An 18,102-nucleotide genomic window follows, 5' to 3' on the forward strand; every position below is an offset into this window, starting at 1 on the left:
GCTTCACGGTGACTCAGCCGCCACGTGGGACAAAACCGGGGTTAAAACCGCCGAGGGATCTAGTTTGCACTGGTTTTGTAAGTTGAAGGATCCGTTATATCCGGTTTTATGGTTGGGGGACGATTTCGTAACTCCATGACAAGTTGAGGAACTTTCGGTGTACTTTTTCCCAAATTGTGGGACCTGTGAACTTATTCCTTCCATTGTAAACATATGGGCTGGAAGTGAGGCCCACCCAAAGTTCTGAAAGAAGGCCCGAAGAAGCCCACAATATTTACCACAAGTTTCTTTTCAGTCCAGCCCACGTGGCTACGGTCGCCTGGAACTTGGAGGCGGCGGCGGCACCCCCCCCCACCCCCCCCCCACTACCACCGGCGAGGCGGCGACGGCGGCGGCGGCGGCGAGCTCCCCTGCGTATTAGTCATCGGCGCCGTCGCAAGCTCGTCTCGCGGTCCATTTGTTCGTAAGCGGCGGCGGCAGTGCTCCCAGGCAGGCCCCTCTAAAACCCTGGACGCCAAGATGCTGCGCTGCGTGTACACGCAGCGGCGGTGGGCGCACCGGCGGGGAGGCTTCGTCACCGGCGGGACCGGCTGGTCGCAGCGGCGCGCCCCCGCCGCGGCGGCGGCTGTTGGCGCGGGCGCGGGCGCGAAGAAGTCGGAGTGGTGGGCGGTGGACGGCGAGATGCACGAGATCGGGGAGGGCGTGCCGCACCGCGAGCGCTTCGCCATCCCGCGCGACAACCTCCCCAACCGCCGCCGGAAGCAGATGCGGGAGCAGTTCATGCGCCGCACGCGCCTCGTCCTCAAGGACACGGTAAGCTGCCGCCGCCGCGCGCCCGCACCTGTAGTTAGCTGAGCTCTGCTCCTCCCCCAATCCCCCCGCGCTAGGATTGGATTACCCATTCCTTTTGTTGAAACAATGATTGGATTGAGCTCGGCTGCTTGTTTCTGAACAATTTGGTTGAGCCCAAATGGAAACGAACTCTGCAATTTGATTTGTGCAGGCAAGTACTGATGTACTACCACTTATTATGCATTTATTAGTTTTCATTGGGAAGTAGGATAAATCTCCTTGCTAATAAGCTAGCAGAAATTTGGAATCATGGGATAGGAAAAATTGAGAAACATGGAATGAAACTCAAGATGCTATTGTATCTTAATGCAGTCAGTAACAAGCAGCAGAAATCATTGACAAAATGGGGTCTGAATTCAGTTTTTTTTTAGAAGATCTGAATTCGAATATTAAGCCATGTCTTCTCTAAGCGGATGATGCCCCCTTTTCCTAGATCCGAAGCCGCTGCCATTTTGTCCTATTAAAAATCATGGAAGTTCTGCAGCAACTCAACTTTGTACATTAATTTTTTTTTTCCTTTTCATGGTTAGTAAGATTTTTCTGCCTTGCTCTTTAAGACTAATTATGTTTTAGCCAACTTCAATCTGCTATTATCTGCACACTCGCACTTATATCTTTTCTACTTTTAGTTGGTCACACACTGAACATGTAATCTCTCAGATCTCTTCTTTTTGGCAATAGAAAGGGGGCGTATGAGCGTATCGATGTATGGTGCAAACAGAAGAACATGTTGATGCACCTTTGTTGTTAGTGTACGATTCAGGACAAGAAAAGGGCAAACCAAATTCACATTATTTATTCTTCATTTCTGAGAGCCAGTGTAACTGAGGCCATCCTAACCTGATTTTTGTGAGACCTAAGCATGGTTAGCTGTTTTCTTGTGGATTGCACATACTGATTCTTGAAATACATTTTAGGCATGTCGTACACTTTATATAACTATCGGTCCATTATTTCGTTCATTAGTCAGTGCCAAAACTTTGGTCACCAAAGCACTTTTCGCTGGTTTTGACTTTTGAGGTGAAGAGATACAAACTATGTGAATTGTGAAGGCTTTGATATGGAAATAAGATACCATGAAAATTCTGTGTTGCCATAGCTTAGGTTAGGCATTTCTTGGAATAAACCAGACAGGTGCATGTACTGTGTGAGAATTCATGATTTTGGATTCGTGAAAAATCATTATTTCTTACAGCAAGAATTTTGGACTTTGGAAAACAACATCAAGTTCAGGTTTTTGTTGTATTTCATATCTCATGCCTACCTGTCATCAAGGTTTTTATCAAAAGCATTCATGTCAGTTACCTTTTTTAGTCGAACATTCTGTCTCTTCGTTTGTTTATTTGAGTTGCCCATGATGTGCAATTCATGAGGACAAATTGCATTAAATTCTTTTGTTCGAACTTTGAAATGTTCCTTGTGGCCAACTGTAGTTAGGAGCACAATTAACTATTTAATACAGTAAATGGACTGTGCATAATGAACTGAACTGAATGGAAAATTTGCCGATCCTCTATTTATAAAGTGCTATGTTTAATATCATGAGAGAACATATTATTTTATTATTCATGAACTAGTGTGCAAAGGCTCCATGTGCTTTATCGGCTTACAGATATCAGCATGGCCTTTCATATTAGGTGACTGAATACCACAAAATTTACAGGAACATGAAGCTTGGTGTAAAAAATATATGGAACTATACCAAGAACTTAGAGAGAATTGGGAAAGGTTATATTGGGATGAAGGTTATTCCAAAAAGATTGCTGAAGATCATGCTAATTATGATTCTGCTGAAGAAGATGATCTAGACTTCTCACCTTACAGGTAGAAAATTTTGAAGGGATTTATTTTTGTCTTGTTTATTTGCTAGTCAAATTGCTCAGTTTTTGTCAGAATAAACCTGAGTTAATTGTATGTGCAATTCTTTGATAAATGTTTGATATAATTGAAACTGCTTCCTCTTATTTTATTGTTTGTAGTATCTCTCCTTTTCATTATGTGTTATTGCAACTAAGATTGAATTGAATTGTTTTCCTCATATATATATATTTATCTTAGATTTCCAGCCTATAAATGTTTAGCAATATTCTTTAACTAGTTATCCTTCTGAAGGGTCTTGCTCGAAATAGAGTGCCAATAATATTTGTCATCTGTGGAATGATCTCATCTGTTGTTTTCAATTGCAGCAGGAGAAGGCACACCAATGTAGAGCCAAACAAGGTAACCTCATTGTATTTTTGATGGACCTTATATAATATCATTTATTTATGTAGAAACCTGCCTGTAATGTTCCAATCTTGCTATGCTAAGGGTGTCGGCTATCCTTTCATATGGAAACACAAAATTTCTACCTAAGCTAGCTAGACTGAAGGGGAATTCTTACTAATCCATGCATAACCTATGGGTGTTCAAACTGGTTTTGCCAACCCATTTGTAACTGCGCCATGCACACATAGACTGCACCCCTGAAAGTAATATAAACAAATGAATGTTCATTTCTGCATGTCCATTCAGGTTGCCAAGCCCAGTTGACCTGGTATGAACAACCCTAGTGTCAAACTTCAGTGGACATTTTTTTTTCTACTATAATGCATGACATTAACTGTAGTCAAAAGTCTACGACCTCCCATTATTTTCTGGGAAAACTACTGAATACTGACCATGGGCAATCAGATTCAGCACTTGGCAGTATTGGAGATATGCCCTTAAGAGTTAGAGCTCATTAGCGGTACTTTAGTGGTGTAGTTTGTCTTTGCAGCTGCTTTAGTCAAAGGTTTTGGTGGCATTGTCTAAGTAGTATTTAAGCACACATCTTCATGAGTGTGATGACACTACGCAAACTTAGCAGCACAATCCTAAGTTAGCATTGACTTTATTTCAGGACATTGGTTTTACGGCAAGCAAACAAGGTGAAACATGGGAAAGGGTTACTCAAATTCGTGACAAGTTTGAATATGACAGAGAGAGAAGAATGAGGGAACGAGGTAAACATCATGTCTTCATAGTTCATACTGGAATTTTTCTTTTTTGTCTGCCATTGCTATTTGTACCCTCAGATAATGTATAGGTAAATGGTAAAAAATGTTAGGCATTTTCACTAACCCAGGATATAATTCTGTACCAAGTTGCTGATCCTTGGCTCGCCGGGCACTCCATTCCTAAAAAAATGCATTTCCACAACCTCCTGTCCATAAAATTATTGATACTACTGTTTTTATAGTAAACATGTCATGTTAAATGTGTTGCCCAGTAACTGTTTTTACACTGTTAGACATTTTGCACATGAAGTTCTGTTGGTATTACTTTCTTTCAGCCTCTATATGCCATGTTTAATTATGTTCTTTTTGTCTTTCTTTCTCTATGATGCAGCATTTGCTCCCATGAATATGGAGAACAACTTTGGGCAGCATGACTCGAGATTCAGGAACCGACATGATTCAAACTATGCCCCTAGAAACATGGAAAATAAATTTGGTTCAAATGACTCAGATTTTGGAACCCAATCTGGTAGAAGTTTCCGACATGATCCAAGTTTCAGGAACCAGCACGGTTTGAATTTCCAAAATGAATCAAGTTTCAGAAATCACCAGTATCCAAATTTCCAAAACCAACGAGACCCAAGAAACCGCGTGATGTCTTCTGAAGATCAGGAATTGATGTCTTCTGATGATCAGGAATTCTAATAAGCATGATCTTGCCGAGTGCGAGGTGGCCAGTGAAAATTGTACAACTGAAGCGTGCTGATTTTGTAACTCTGTTAAGCATAAACAGAATGAAATGCATTTTACATTGGCAACTGTAGTATAATGTCAATGTGTCCCTTCATCGTTGAGACTTGAGAGAAGGGTTGAGTGTTGTAGGAATCATCACCTGCCTTTTACCCGTCTCTTCATTTGTGATGATTCAGAATACTATATCTAGTATCTACAACAAATAGTTATACACTGACTGTGGCAAAGTACAACGACAACCTCAAAAAATGCTCAGATCCAGCGTGAATTTTGTAAGTGATAGAAAATAATGCCAATCCTAGAGTAGCGAATAGAAAATGAGGGCCATCTTTGGAGTGTTGCTGGAGCTTGTCGCCTTCAAAAGCTCCTTAGTGGGACGGCTAACCTAGGCAACTAAGCTCCCCGAGTTGTCTAGTGTGTGTGGGTCTTGGTAGGAGGGCTCGGGCACTCCTACTTTGTTTTTTCTTTGTGTTGTGTTTTTTGTATTGTTTTTTCTTCCCCTTAATGAAATGAAATGCAGCTCTCCTGCCTTTTTGAGGAAAAAAAAGCGTGAATTTTGTTGGTATTTTCTTTTATGCAGGATCACCATTTCGATAGGGCTCACCCTATCTAAAATTTTCCTTGAAGTTCATATATTACCAAACCCTAAAAAAGGGCAGGAAATTACATTTAAATTGTCGTCCATAGCTATAGCTTGGAGTCGTGAGTTAGTTTCTACTTCCTCTGTTTTATATTATAAGACTTTCTAGCATTACCCATATTCATATATATGTTAATGAATCTAGACATATATAAATCTAGATTCATTAATATTTGTATGAATATGGGTAATGTTAAAAAGTTATATAACCTGAAACGGAGGGAGTACTATCTAACAAGCATACTCGATGCCAATTTTCTAAGCTTTTATGTTTTTACAAAAATTCTCCAAAATAAGATTGTCAACAATTTCTGACATTGTTTTTTTCTAAAAAAAAAAACACACCCACTACAAACGCTGACAATATGCACACACTCACCCGGTCACCTTATGAGCACATCTCAAAAACACGAGCACTCATACTAAATCTATCTATGACTTTAATCGGGATGAGTACGTCTCACCAAAAAGAGCTTAGCTATTCGAACTATGCTGCTTGGCCCTTTGTTTTTTTTTTTAGTGATAGAGAGCGAAATAGGCTCTTTTATCGTTGGCAATCGCTGACTTTTTTTCAGTTTTAGATTTTTTTAAAAAAATATTTACAGAAATAATCTATCGGCCAAAAAAATTACAAAAATAGACCCTGCCGCCCACCTCTGGGGCGGCAAGCTGACGTGGCAAACGGGGGAGGAACGGGCGGTGACGGAGGGAGGGTTTTTTGCAGGAAAACCCTTGCCGCCCTCTGGTGGGGCGGCAAGGGGCCCGAATGCAAAAAAGCCGGTCGGGGCCGGCTATTTTGCAGGCGGCCCCTTGCCGCCCTCTGGCCGGGCGGCAGGCCTCGCTGCCTATAAAAGGCCTGCTGCCCAGCCCCCAGCCCTCATTCTTCTCTCCTCAATTCCAGTGAAAAAAAAAAGAAGAGAGGGGAGGAGAAGAGAAGAAGGGGCGAAGCCCTGCCGGATTCAGACGCCGATTTCAGGTAATATTCATAGATCCTATATGTGACTATTGAGTTAAATAGTGTGTATTCTTTAAAAATTTGTTTGAATAAATGCATTATATTTTTAGGGTTTTAGTTGTACTAATCTAGAAGTGCGTATTGTAGATATCGGTAACTACGTAGATCTGCTAGTTTGGAATCAATACATTACCATTGCATTGGCTTACACAAGAAGATATTACGTTGTAGATGTTTATTGCATGAAAGAGTAATATGATCTAGTTATTTCGTTGACAGATATGTCGAACAAACAAATATTCCAAGTTTACCATGGACCAGGAAACGTCCGTTACGGGCCAACTGGGGTAGATCTGTCAAATTTTATTGTATCAGAAAGGGGAATTGATAGACCGGCTGAGAGGAGTGTACCTTCTATAAAAGGATGGTTAATGAGGGGCTTGAGAGTTGATCCACAGACAAGTGACATAACAATCAATGTTATAGTAAGTCGGGCAACTGAGGGTTTTTATTGGGAACTAATGCCAGTTCAAAACTCTCGAGTGTGGAGATGGTATTTGGAAAATGCATTGCAACGCGGGTGGCCTCTAGCTTTGGTTCCGTTTGTTCACCCGAAGGATCCAGGTGTGCAGATGAACATGGATGATGGCGAGGGACCAAGTGCTGAAGTAAACGAGACTTCTGTGGAGGAGGTCAACGCACGAGACGACGGGGGCATAGTAGCTCCAGTGGGCATTCAACCAGGTGGAGTGGCCGACGAGGGGGAGACTGTCGGTGCCATTGTGGATGAAATGGAGAAGGAGGATTCCGATAACGAGCGTGTAGAGGAAGGTGATTCGTCAGATGATGAGACTGATATTAATCCAGCAGAATGGGCTAGTGAGGATTTTTCTGGGCTGATCGTCTCTGAAGAGGATAGTGTGAGATGGGAGTACAAAGAAAATGAGGTTATTCAGGGAGCGATTTATAGTAGAGCAGAAGATATGAAGGAGGCGGTAAAACATTTTGCAGTGTCACTTCATAGAGAGTTTTGGGTTGCCAAGTCGAACCGGTCGCAATATGAAGTTCGGTGTGTTAAGGAAAAAGATGGTTGTCCCTAGAGAGTGCACGCGTATAAGGGGAAATGGAAGGATTATTGGACAGTGTCAGTCGTTACCAAGCATACATGTTTTCTACCTGGTGTTCAGAAATACCACAGGAACATTACTTGTGCATTTGTTGCATCTGAGATGTATGCGCATGTCATCGATAATCTCACATATGAACCAAGGTCAATAATCCGACACATCGAAGAGACATACAAGTATACTATTAGCTATGCCAAGGCCTGGAGGGCCAAACAGAAAATAATAGAGATGAGATTTGGAACTTACGAAGCCTCGTATGACAATTTGCCACGCCTGCTTGGTGTTATCGAGGAAAGAAACCCTGGGAGCTCTTACGAAGTGAAGAAATTCCCCTCAATTGAACATCCTAGCAAGAGTGTGCTGCAAAGGGCGTTCTTAGCTCTACATGCATGCAAGATGGCATTCGTGAACTGTCGTCCTGTTCTCTGCATTGATGGGACATTCTTGACAGGAAAGTATCGGGGCCAGATACTAACAGCAATAAGGGTAGATGGGAACAATCAGGTATTGCCCTTGGCATTTGCTTTTGTTGAGAGTGAGAATACCGACAGCTGGTACTGGTTCCTGAAATTGGTTAAAACAAAAGTTATTGGTATGAGGCCAAATGTGTGCCTGATACATGATAGGCACGCTGGCATTCTGCGAGCGATAGAAGAGTTGCAGTTTGGAAGTATGGAACGAGGATACCCCGGTGTTTGGGAAGATGTACAGAGTAGGTGGTGCATGCGTCATATGGGAGCTAATTTCTTCAAGCAATTCAAGAACAAGGAGCTCATGAACATGTTCAAGAGGCTGTGCAATCAGAACCAGGAGAAAAAATTCAATGAGCTTTGGAAGAGATTAGATGAGTTGACAGCCAAATGCAGTGATCAGCGTGCAGCGGCTCCATCGACCGCCGTTGCTGACCCTCCTCAAGCTCTTGGACCTCTCCCAACGGATAGTCCAATATTGGTTAGAAGAACTGGATTGGAGATTCGGAAATTTTCTCAGTGGATTCTGCATGAACCAAAAGAGAAATGGGCCAAGGCGTATGACACAGGTGGTGCTAGATATGGAATAATGACAACAAATTTGGCAGAAGTTTACAACTGGGTGATGCGCGGTGTCCGTGGACTGCCACTAGTTGGCATAGTGGAGTTCATTTTACATGGGACATGCAGGTATTTTAGGGATCGGTTCCAGGCAGTTCTTCCCTCTATGCCGAACAACAGCATTTTGTTTGGAGCTTTCATACAGAAAAAGCTAGAGGAGTTGCGTAAAAAGGCCATGAAACATCGAGCTCTAGTGCAAGGTACCCAACAGCACAGGTTTGAGATACTATGTCAAGATAAGGCAGGCAGGGGTATCTACCGCAAGAGAGTGAAGCAGGAGTGTGTTCTCAAAGCCGACGGCACATGTCATTGCTCTTGTGCAAAGCCGAAGCTGCTCCACAGGCCATGCACCCATGTCATTGCTGCCGCAGCGGAGTGTGGCATACCAGATGCAGTATATGTGTCACAGTACTTCAGTAAGCAAGCAATATATCATACATGGAGCGGCCAGATTTATGGGTTCGGCATAGCTGGGGAGTTCACAGAGACTAACGATGAAGTACTCAATATTCCTGACCCATCGAAGCTCCGAGGCAAGGCTGGAAGGAGGAGGACTCGTCGCATCCGCAACGATATGGACGAGTCGGAGGCTGGCATGGTGAAGCGTTGCAGCAAATGTGATGAACATGGGCACACCTACAAGCATTGTCCTAAAGACAAGGAGAAACCAAGTGCGGCGGAGGCAGGACTATCAGGATCAGCAGCAGATGGAGCTCGCCCTATGGGTGAAGGCACTACCTCCACTCGACCACGTCCTAGGCGTCGTCGTGCCACGTCTGGCTACGTGGTGTAGTTCTTATGTTCTATGTCGGCATGTGGATTTGCTTGTAATTCGTTTCGAACTTATCGATGTGTTTATGTTTCGTCGTGTAATGTCAGACTTCGGCATGTCATGTCTTTAGGTCTCGTGATGTAACGTCGGACTAAGGCGCCTAACGTCTTTAGGTATGCTGATGTATGTCGGACTTCGACACGTAATGTTATGTTATATTATTGAACTCTACATATATGTTAAATTGCACGTCATCGTTATGTACCATTAGTAACGTTTGCTATATTTAAATAGCTTGTACTCTTGTTGTACATAATTAATCTCATGATTTTATTACTATTTTATAATTTTGAAAGTTATCTTTTGTTTTACATTACTATTTTTTGAATTGTTCTAACACGAAACACTATATTTTCCAGAGATGGCACGTCAGGATACACCTCAGTTGTTGGACCCGGCGATAGATCACCGACACCGGTCTCACCTTACTGCGGTGCAGGGGGCTCAGCTTGGGACGTTCCGGGCACGGACGTGCGGTGAGCTACTCACGGTTCACGACTCCTTTGTCGAGAGGTACGAACAGTGTTTTACTATAAGTTAGTTGCACTGTAATATTTTTTATAATGACATATTAATTTGTTATTGCAGGCTACGTGAGGCCGGCCTCCTACCGATGTGTCGGCTGGTGGAGGCTGCGGCCGGCGATGCGGACCCGGCCAGACGATGGACTGTGGACAGGTCCCTCCTAGCAGCTTTGGTCGATCGATGGAGGCCAGAGACGCACACTTTTCACTTGCCGTGCGGTGAGGTAGCCCCTACCCTACAGGACGTATCGTACTTGTTGGGGCTACCGCTCGCGGGAGACGCTGTTGGGCCAGTGACCACGGCTGTGGACTGGCAGGACGATCTGACGGCACGTTTCGCACTAGTACAGCGCGCACCGCACCTCCCGCTCGAGCCGTTGGCACACCACCGCAACACCGGACCTACGAAGAGGTGGCTGCTTCAGTTCACCGTGAGTGTTTTTGTACCGAAATGACAATCGTATTACATATTTAGTCCGCAGTTAAGGTGCCTAACATTTTATCGACGGCTTGCAGGTTGAGCAGCTACAGGCGGAGGCCGACGAGTACTCCTACAGCCGATGTTTGGAGGCGTACTTGCTCTGGCTTTTTGGCTGGGTGATGTTCTGTGGCGGTCACGGGCACGCGGTCGACAAGGGACTCGTGCACTACGCCAGGAGCATCGCCGACGCCGCGGTAGGCGAGGTGCCTCAGTGGAGCTGGGGTTCCGCGTTGTTGGCGGCTCTGTACCGTGCACTTTGTGAGTCTTGCACGAAGACGGATCCCAGTGCGACCTTTGGTGGGTGTCCTCTCTTTCTTTCTATCTGGGCAGCTGAGAGGATTGCGATCGGCCGCCCTGAGGTGGACCAGCACGCGTACGAGGAGTCACTGTACGAGGAGCGACCAGAGGTCGACTACCCTACGATGAGTACTCTGTGGTGCCGTCGTCAGGTACGTTGCATCGATCTTATCGTATTGTTAAGTTAATTGCTAAGTTCATTGTACATCACATCGATCGTCTCGTATTGCAGCGCCGATGGGCTCACGTCCAGGTTAGGCGGTCGTATCCTGAGTTTGTTATGGAGTTCGACCGCCTTCTGCCGACTGACGTCGTGTGGGAGCCCTACAGTGCCGCGGCTACCCAGGCTCGTGCGCCGTTGGGTCTGTCCACACTCTGCACCAGGGACCAGGCGTACTGGATGACTACGGTTCCGATGGTGTTCGACATCTGCGTTGAGCCTCACGCCCCTTTCCGCGTAATGCGGCAGTTCGGCTTCCGTCAGCCCTTTCCAGTACCGTTTCCGACCACCGTCCCAGCTGCTGTTCACCGGTAAGATCTTGCACTACGCTTTCCGTTGTTGCATTAAAATCTGCCTGTTCACAATAATTTGTAACATCTGTCGTTTCACACTAATATTACACATTAATTCGCAGGTACTCGCGCAAGGGTCAGCAGTCAGCTGGCGACTGGCCCGCCAAGTTGGCGACTTTTGTTGAGGACTGGTTGCTCGCAACCGAGGAGGTCGTGGACCACGAGGGAGAGCCACACACTGAGGAGTCGTACCAGGCCTACCTACGCTGGTACCAGCCACGCACCCGTACTAGGGTCACCTTCGCTCCCTTGGAGCAGCAGCCCCACGTTGCGAGCACTAGAGACCTCTATGCCAGGCACCACGACCAGGACTTCCCTCGTGCTGTGAGTACCCTGCATCGCATCATTCCTTTATGTTTTCATGTCTTTCTCTTCGTCAAATTTTACGAATATTTACGAACAAATTAACCATGCAGGTCGACGACATCAACCGGGTCGTCGTTGACGGTTCAACGACGATCCAACGTTTAGGCGCGGGGATTCCGGTACCCGTAGAGGAGCACCTGACGACGTACACGCGGATGGTGGAGTCGATGCGCTCGATTCTCCGAGTGCTCACCTGTCATGCAGACGACGTTGCTCGGGCAGACGCAGCTGTACAGCGGCCACCCGTACCGACTGGTCCCCATCCAGCTGCGCACGTTCCTAGGCCGACTCTCCCTCCGCACGGAGGTAAGTATTTTTATTACTATTTCTGTACATGCCTCGCACACATATAAGTGAGCCGTTTCACTTGCCGATTGCTTCAGGGTTTCGTGCACCGTTCAGCACCCCGCCTTCCTCGGCTAGGCCTTCTGTTGTGCCCCCCACAGGTACTTAAAAAAACAACATTACTTCGACAATCAATTTACATACATTTTATGTCTTAGCTTACAAGGGTCCCGTTGTCGATGTGTAGGTTTCGCCCAGTTCGCTATGACGCAGGCCGCCCACTTCTCCCAGGCTGCAGGGTCAGCGTCTCAGGCAGCTGTGTCGACCTCGCACTCAGCGCAGTTCTGGCAGTACACCGGGACTTCGTCACAGGCAGCCGGCACGTCGAGTCAGGGTCCACCACTGGACCATGCTGGGACCTCGTCGGACCGCTTGCTGCCTTCCACCTTGCTCTTCGACATCACTGACTTCGACTTCGCTTCAGGCTCGACAGAGGATGTCATCGGCCCCTCACAGCTGAGAGGCGCACCGCCGGTGCAGACGTAGGACCAGGCGCAGGCCACTCCTCCGCGGGACACTCGTGCTACCCGTGCTATGCCACCGGATCGTTTCACCTACTCCCAGGACCACGTGCGAGCACAGGCCCAGAGGACCAAGCGTGGTCGCGGCGCGGGGCAGGGCCAGTAGAGCAGTCTTCTCTTTGTTTACTTGCTTCACTTTCCAGTACTGTATGCTTGTGTAATGACTACGTTGTTGTTATATGTGCACGATACCTTTCGGCGCATGCACGACTACTTTCTGCCGCACCGATGCAGCCTCCTTTATTCGCGTGTGATACGAGTATTTGCCCGCCATTTGGCGCATACGACCAATGTAACTTTCGGCGCCGATCATGCATGTATCTTTCGGCGCCAATCAGGCGTACCCACCATACCCCACCACGTTCACATGTCAAGGGTATCACTCGATTTTTTGCGCCTATATAAGTCGCCTTAACGAGTGAGTCTCACAATCTTTCAGAACTCAGTCACATTCAGTACTCTCTTCCCCACTTGCTTCATTACAAATCCGACCGGCTTTCGTCAATGGCTAGACGCCGGGGTGTTGAGGATCCAAACTGGCGTAGCGATCCTTGTGTATACCTACTACCACCTTGGTGCCAGCGTCCTCTCTGCCTATGCGGTGATCGATGCCAACTAATGGCTTCGAGGAATCCTGATATTCGAGGAAGGCGCTTTTTTAGGTTCCCTAACTATGACCGTGAGGTATTTTATTATCTGCATATGCTTATTCATTCCGTATGGGCAATCGCTTTATTCTTCGTAACACTACTCTATTCGACAGACCCGCACTACGGCTTGCGCATACATCGAGTGGGTCGATACAGAAAATCCCGTTCTCGACCTAACCACTTGTTTACAAGAAGGTCGCTGGTATTTCGCATCCGAAAGTACTGAGCAATACTTACAGAGAAAAGCGGCTTATGAACGACAATGTCGTGAACAACAGAGCGACTGGCGGGTGCTAACTACGGCACTCCCTCCATGGGAAGCCCGTCCAAGATGCAGGTGTGGTGATCGTTGTCAGGTTCTTCGTTCCATAAATCCTACAACATTGGGTTGAAGGTTCTTTGTTTGTCCAAATATTCTTGACGACGATTTCATGGTAAGAATATTTTGATTACATGAATCCTTATTTTCTCACAACATTTACTAACTTTGCTTGCTTTACATCTATTCTTTCCTCCCAGGAACCACCAAGGAGATGTCAATACAGAGAATGGATAGACACCAGAAGGGTTCTAACTCCACCTAGCCGTGTTGTGCAGCTTGAACTACCAGAGCAATACAAGGTTACTAAAGCGCGGTTTGAGAGAGGAGAGGGATCCTCACGTAGGGGTTAGCTATTATCGGACAACTTGGCATATTGAAATTTTTACTGTCATGTTTCCTTGTCCCATTACTACATCGTCGTTGTGTTCAACTATTGCACTACCTCCCTCCTAGTTCGAATCTAATATCATCTATGTAACCGCAATGCAAATAATTGTATCATGTTCAAATTGTACTACTATTTCTTCATGTTACATAATTCTCCTTGTTTAAGTCCATATAATGTTTCTACGACCCAGACTGCGATAGGCCTATATAAATTATCCGAGTACTAATACGTCGAATAAGGTACAAAATAATACCTCACTTAACATATGAAATTGCGCAACAACCAACTTCAATACATTTTTATAACAATATTAACAAGTTTTACCAATAAATACTTCTTTATAACAATATTAACAAGTTTTGCCCCAATAAGGACGGCAAGGGACCCAGATGAAAAAAGTACGGCCGCAAGTTCTTTATGGGCGGCCAAAATTGCAATTAGCCTATGGGCGGCAAGGGCCTAATCGCAATTTTGGCCGACGGCGGCAGACGGCGCGGTCGACCCACCGTCTGCCACGTCAGCTTGCCGCCCACCATTAGGGCGGCAGGGGCTATTTCTGCAATTTTTTTGGTCGATAGATTATTTCTGTAAATATTAAAAAAAATCTAAAAACGAAAAAACTTCGGCAATCGCTTTCTGTATTCTGTAAAAGAAGCCCAACGAAGCTACGGAGCCCGGCCCACCAAGAAGCAACCCCCCTGGTAAGCCCCAGATGAAGCGACAACCCGATCGGACGGTCCAGATTCACGCGATGCCAATATAAGACAGTCACCACGCCCACGCGCAAAACCCTCGAGACCTAGGGCTTCCTCCTTCCCCTCCGAGCACCGCCGCCGCCGCCGCCACCGCCACCGCAGCCTGACCGCTCGGTCTCCGGCAACCAGGTGCGAGTCCCCCCCCCCCCCTTCCTGACCCCAGCTCAAGCGAGGCATTTCTCGTGTTCGTCAGTTCTATCCATGTGGTTGCGCTCGAGTGTGTTGTTCCTTTCGTCTGATCTGAAGGCCCCCCGTACCTGATTTTGTTTGTGAGCTACGTGCTGTTCTTGAGTCTGCTGGGTTATACTGTAATCATTCCGACCATCCGGGTTAGCTAAGAGTTTTTGGTTGCTAGATGTTGAGAGTGGCATCGCTGGTGGTTGGGTGGATCTCCAGTAACCATGTATTTTTGTTAGTATAGTATTTATCTGCGATTTAGTTGTTGGTCTTGGTGGACAATTTCGAGTCCTTTCGATTTGGGAATGACTCGCAACTAGGATGTTGGTGCTTTTGTACGGTCGATTTGCAATGTAGCGACTAGCGAGCTATCCATTTCAACAGATTATTTTTACTACCTGGGGGTTTCGTGGGGCAGAAATGTGTAGTGTCTTCATGAACACTTAATCTGCTGACTAACTATTGACACAGTGGGAGAAGTTTTGGTTTAAAGGAAATCTGGTTTTCATGTTGCTTTGTTGGCATTTCAAGGTAGCAGCTTCGTATGGGATTTTATTTAGGAATGTGTTCTTTCTGTTAGATTCAGAATGCTAAATGTAGCAGTTAAAAGTGTGACACTGATTTTGTTGGTTTTCTTAATGAAGCAGCTGACGGTTGCAATTTCATTTGCTAGAAACTACGATGTAATGCTTAGGAAGTCCAACAGCCAATTAATTTTAGACCATTGTTCTAAAATGGTATGATGTGGTAGTCTGATGGATCCTTTAGTTGCATGCATTATATACTTGTTCACATGTTACAAATCATGCATTCATCTGTGATAGTTGTCCATACTTATATAATGATGTTTGGCATCCTTGAGGTCATTTTTTCTATAAAAAAGGCTATTTGCTATCTTTTGAAAGTACATTCAAATGTTTGTAGTTGAACTCTGTATTAGTGATATACATTTAGTCATTAAGTTGTCTTATGCTCGGTTTGGACAGATGCCTACCTGTTTCTTTTTTTTTTTGGTAGCTATTGTTTGTGTGTCAATTATTCAGTGTTTACCAGTTGGAGCTATGTTACAAATGTGAAATGGTTTTACTACTGTCTTTATTGAAGCTTGTAGTTTTTTAAGGTGTGTTTGTTGCCAACGGTACTTATCTTTTGCAGACAAAATGGTGAGAGTCAGTGTCCTCAACGATGCTCTGAAAACAATGTACAATGCTGAGAAGCGTGGGAAGCGGCAAGTGATGATCCGACCCTCATCAAAGGTTATCATCAAGTTTCTCATCGTGATGCAGAAGCACGGTAAGCCTTCTCTCTGTGTTTATGCATGCTCACTAGTAATACGAGCTGCAAACCTATAGTTCATTTGTCAGGAGTATTGAGACTGGTGCCTTAACTGGTCATACTGTATATCCTCAATGTAGGCTACATTGGTGAATTTGAGTTTGTTGATGACCACCGCTCTGGCAAAATTGTTGTTGAGCTGAACGGACGCCTCAACAAGTGTGGTGTCATCAGCCCTCGCTTCGATGTTGGTGTCAAGGAAATCGAATCATGGACTGCGAGGCTGCTTCCCTCCAGACAGGTTAGTAAAGAAGCTATAATTTATTTGGGAACATCCATTAGCTTCAGTTCTTTTTTCTGTGAAATGTTACTAATGTTTATTGTTTGTTGCTCTCCAGTTTGGGTACATTGTCCTTACTACTTCAGCTGGCATTATGGACCATGAGGAGGCTCGCAGAAAGAACGTTGGTGGGAAGGTCCTCGGTTTCTTCTACTAGAAAGATATATCTTGTTGACACTCTACGGGGATTTCTTATACAGTAGATGGATTCTCCCAGTAGGTGTTAGTGGAAGAGCATTTTATTAGCAGTTGAGTCAAAAACCTTGTTAAGATGATCCTCGAATGTCTGAATTGCCCCTTAATGTCATATGTTGTCTGTTTAATTTTGCTTGGCGACTTGAGTAAGCTGCTGTATTCTTGCTCCTTGGAGGCCGCATGCTTTTTTTGTTAACTTTTTATAAGTTATTACTGAAAATTCCTGGAAGATATTCTATCATTTTTTTGGTCTAGCCACTTCACTTGATAAACTGCATAACGTATAGTTCAGTAAATCCACTAATCCCTGTTCACTGGACAGGAAGCTTTATTGAAGTTGTAATATACTCCTACAAGCAGATAATAGTTCTAGCTAGCAGCATTTTGCATGTTGCTAGTTACTCTGATGTCTGATCATCGTTCGAAAAAGAGGTGTTGCTTTGATCAGCTTTGCCGCTTGCATCATATATCATGCAAAATACTACTGAGTCGTGATTTGCATCACTGCTACGTGTGCGGTTGCCACCGCCCACCATCAACTTCTTTCCTACGCATTGATATCGAGTCGCACGTTAAGTTACAGTTAGTCATAGGATTGGGATTCGATGACATTGCTCAGGTGACATTCGCTGTGACATTGAATCACTGCCGTGTGGGACCCACGTGGGTCTAGGCACATGTGGGTCCCACATGTCAGTGACTCAATGTCACCGAGAATGTTACGGGGGAATGTCACTGAATCTGTGTCTGTTAGTCATATATTAGTTGTAAAGTTGATCAAGCCGTTAGTCATATATTAGTTGTAAAGTTGATCAAGCCACACGACTCGAAGGCCACTACTCCACCAAGTAGCTCGTCGCATGATTAGTCATGCTTAGTCATAAAGTTGGTCATAGATTAGTCGTGATTAGTTGTAGAAAAACTCCAATTCATCCTGCTAATTGGTTTATTGTGTTTACTACTATACTTACTTCGGTTTTATTTCTTGTTGACTTATTATCTTGCTGGCTACTCCATAATCTATAGTTTTTATAATATATAGCGCTTACTACACTATAACATTAGTAAAGATTATATAGTGTATCCATTGTTTTCACACAACTAAGCTGTGGACTACTCACCAAGTCAGCTCAGGGGATGCCTCGACTCGATTTTATGACTTGACAATGCGGCAAGGAGCTCGAACAATGTCATGAGCGGAGTGATTGGAGGAGGAGCATGAAAGGGAGTAGTGGCAACCGAATGAGACTAGGAGGTTTTGGGCACTTGGTGTGGGGGTATGAAGAGGATGAGGTGGGAGAGGCGAATGGAGCTAAGCTAGGGGAGGAAGCGGGAAAGGTAGGTTGGCAGCATGTAGGAGAGATGGGAGTAGAGTGTGGTCATGAAGAGGAGGTCCTCACTGACAAGTGGTGGGAGGGTGAAGTACGACAACAAAAGCATGAGTAGTAGCGGTGGCATAGCTTCTAGGGTCAAACTGGAGGTGAAGCCTCACGTAGGTATATCTGGAAAGGTATATAAGAAATATGTCCTTACGAGGCATGCATTCCGAAGAGTCCACTATGAGATAAATAAATTACTATGCATACAAGGGCTCCATGTAGGAACTAATGTTGCTACAAGAAATCACTATCGTAGCAAAATCTGCTCTAGGGCTTGTCTGGCAAA

The 18,102-nt window shown here is 45.1% G+C and overlaps 2 protein-coding genes across 3 annotated transcripts; both read left to right on the top strand.

Annotated features, from left to right (window-relative positions):
- Positions 1-364: 364 nt before the first annotated feature.
- On the top strand, positions 365-4,796 carry LOC9272576 (uncharacterized). Of its 2 annotated transcripts, none has more exons than XM_015767982.3 (5): positions 365-813; positions 2,516-2,676; positions 3,039-3,072; positions 3,734-3,836; positions 4,222-4,796. In XM_015767982.3, exons 1-5 carry the CDS (start codon positions 520-522, stop codon positions 4,533-4,535), a joined length of 906 nt encoding a protein of 301 aa, XP_015623468.1. In that variant the 5' UTR covers positions 365-519; the 3' UTR covers positions 4,536-4,796. The 2 variants fall into 2 exon arrangements, with proteins under 2 accessions (XP_015623468.1, XP_015623470.1); XM_015767984.3 differs by having other exon boundaries at positions 3,042-3,072.
- Positions 4,797-14,496: 9,700 nt separating this feature from the next.
- LOC4329361 (small ribosomal subunit protein uS8z/uS8w) lies at positions 14,497-16,678 on the top strand. Its single transcript, XM_015767313.2, has 4 exons — positions 14,497-14,579; positions 15,783-15,920; positions 16,043-16,203; positions 16,301-16,678. Exons 2-4 carry the CDS (start codon positions 15,788-15,790, stop codon positions 16,397-16,399), a joined length of 393 nt encoding a protein of 130 aa, XP_015622799.1. The 5' UTR covers positions 14,497-14,579; positions 15,783-15,787; the 3' UTR covers positions 16,400-16,678.
- Positions 16,679-18,102: the final 1,424 nt, after the last annotated feature.

Source organism: Oryza sativa, chromosome 2, assembly GCF_034140825.1.
Source record: "Oryza sativa Japonica Group chromosome 2, ASM3414082v1".
Classification (NCBI taxonomy): Eukaryota; Viridiplantae; Streptophyta; class Magnoliopsida; order Poales; family Poaceae; genus Oryza; species Oryza sativa.

Bases quoted from the DNA above. Each gene is read 5' to 3' on its own strand.
- LOC9272576 (XM_015767982.3), top strand. From the start codon at position 520: ATGCTGCGCTGCGTGTACACGCAGCGGCGGTGGGCGCACCGGCGGGGA. The intron at 2,677-3,038 runs GTAGAAAATTTT...TTTCAATTGCAG, and splicing joins CTAGACTTCTCACCTTACAG to CAGGAGAAGGCACACCAATG. The intron at 3,837-4,221 runs GTAAACATCATG...TCTATGATGCAG, and splicing joins GAGAAGAATGAGGGAACGAG to CATTTGCTCCCATGAATATG.
- LOC4329361 (XM_015767313.2), top strand. From the start codon at position 15,788: ATGGTGAGAGTCAGTGTCCTCAACGATGCTCTGAAAACAATGTACAAT. The intron at 15,921-16,042 runs GTAAGCCTTCTC...TCCTCAATGTAG, and splicing joins CATCGTGATGCAGAAGCACG to GCTACATTGGTGAATTTGAG. The intron at 16,204-16,300 runs GTTAGTAAAGAA...GTTGCTCTCCAG, and splicing joins GGCTGCTTCCCTCCAGACAG to TTTGGGTACATTGTCCTTAC.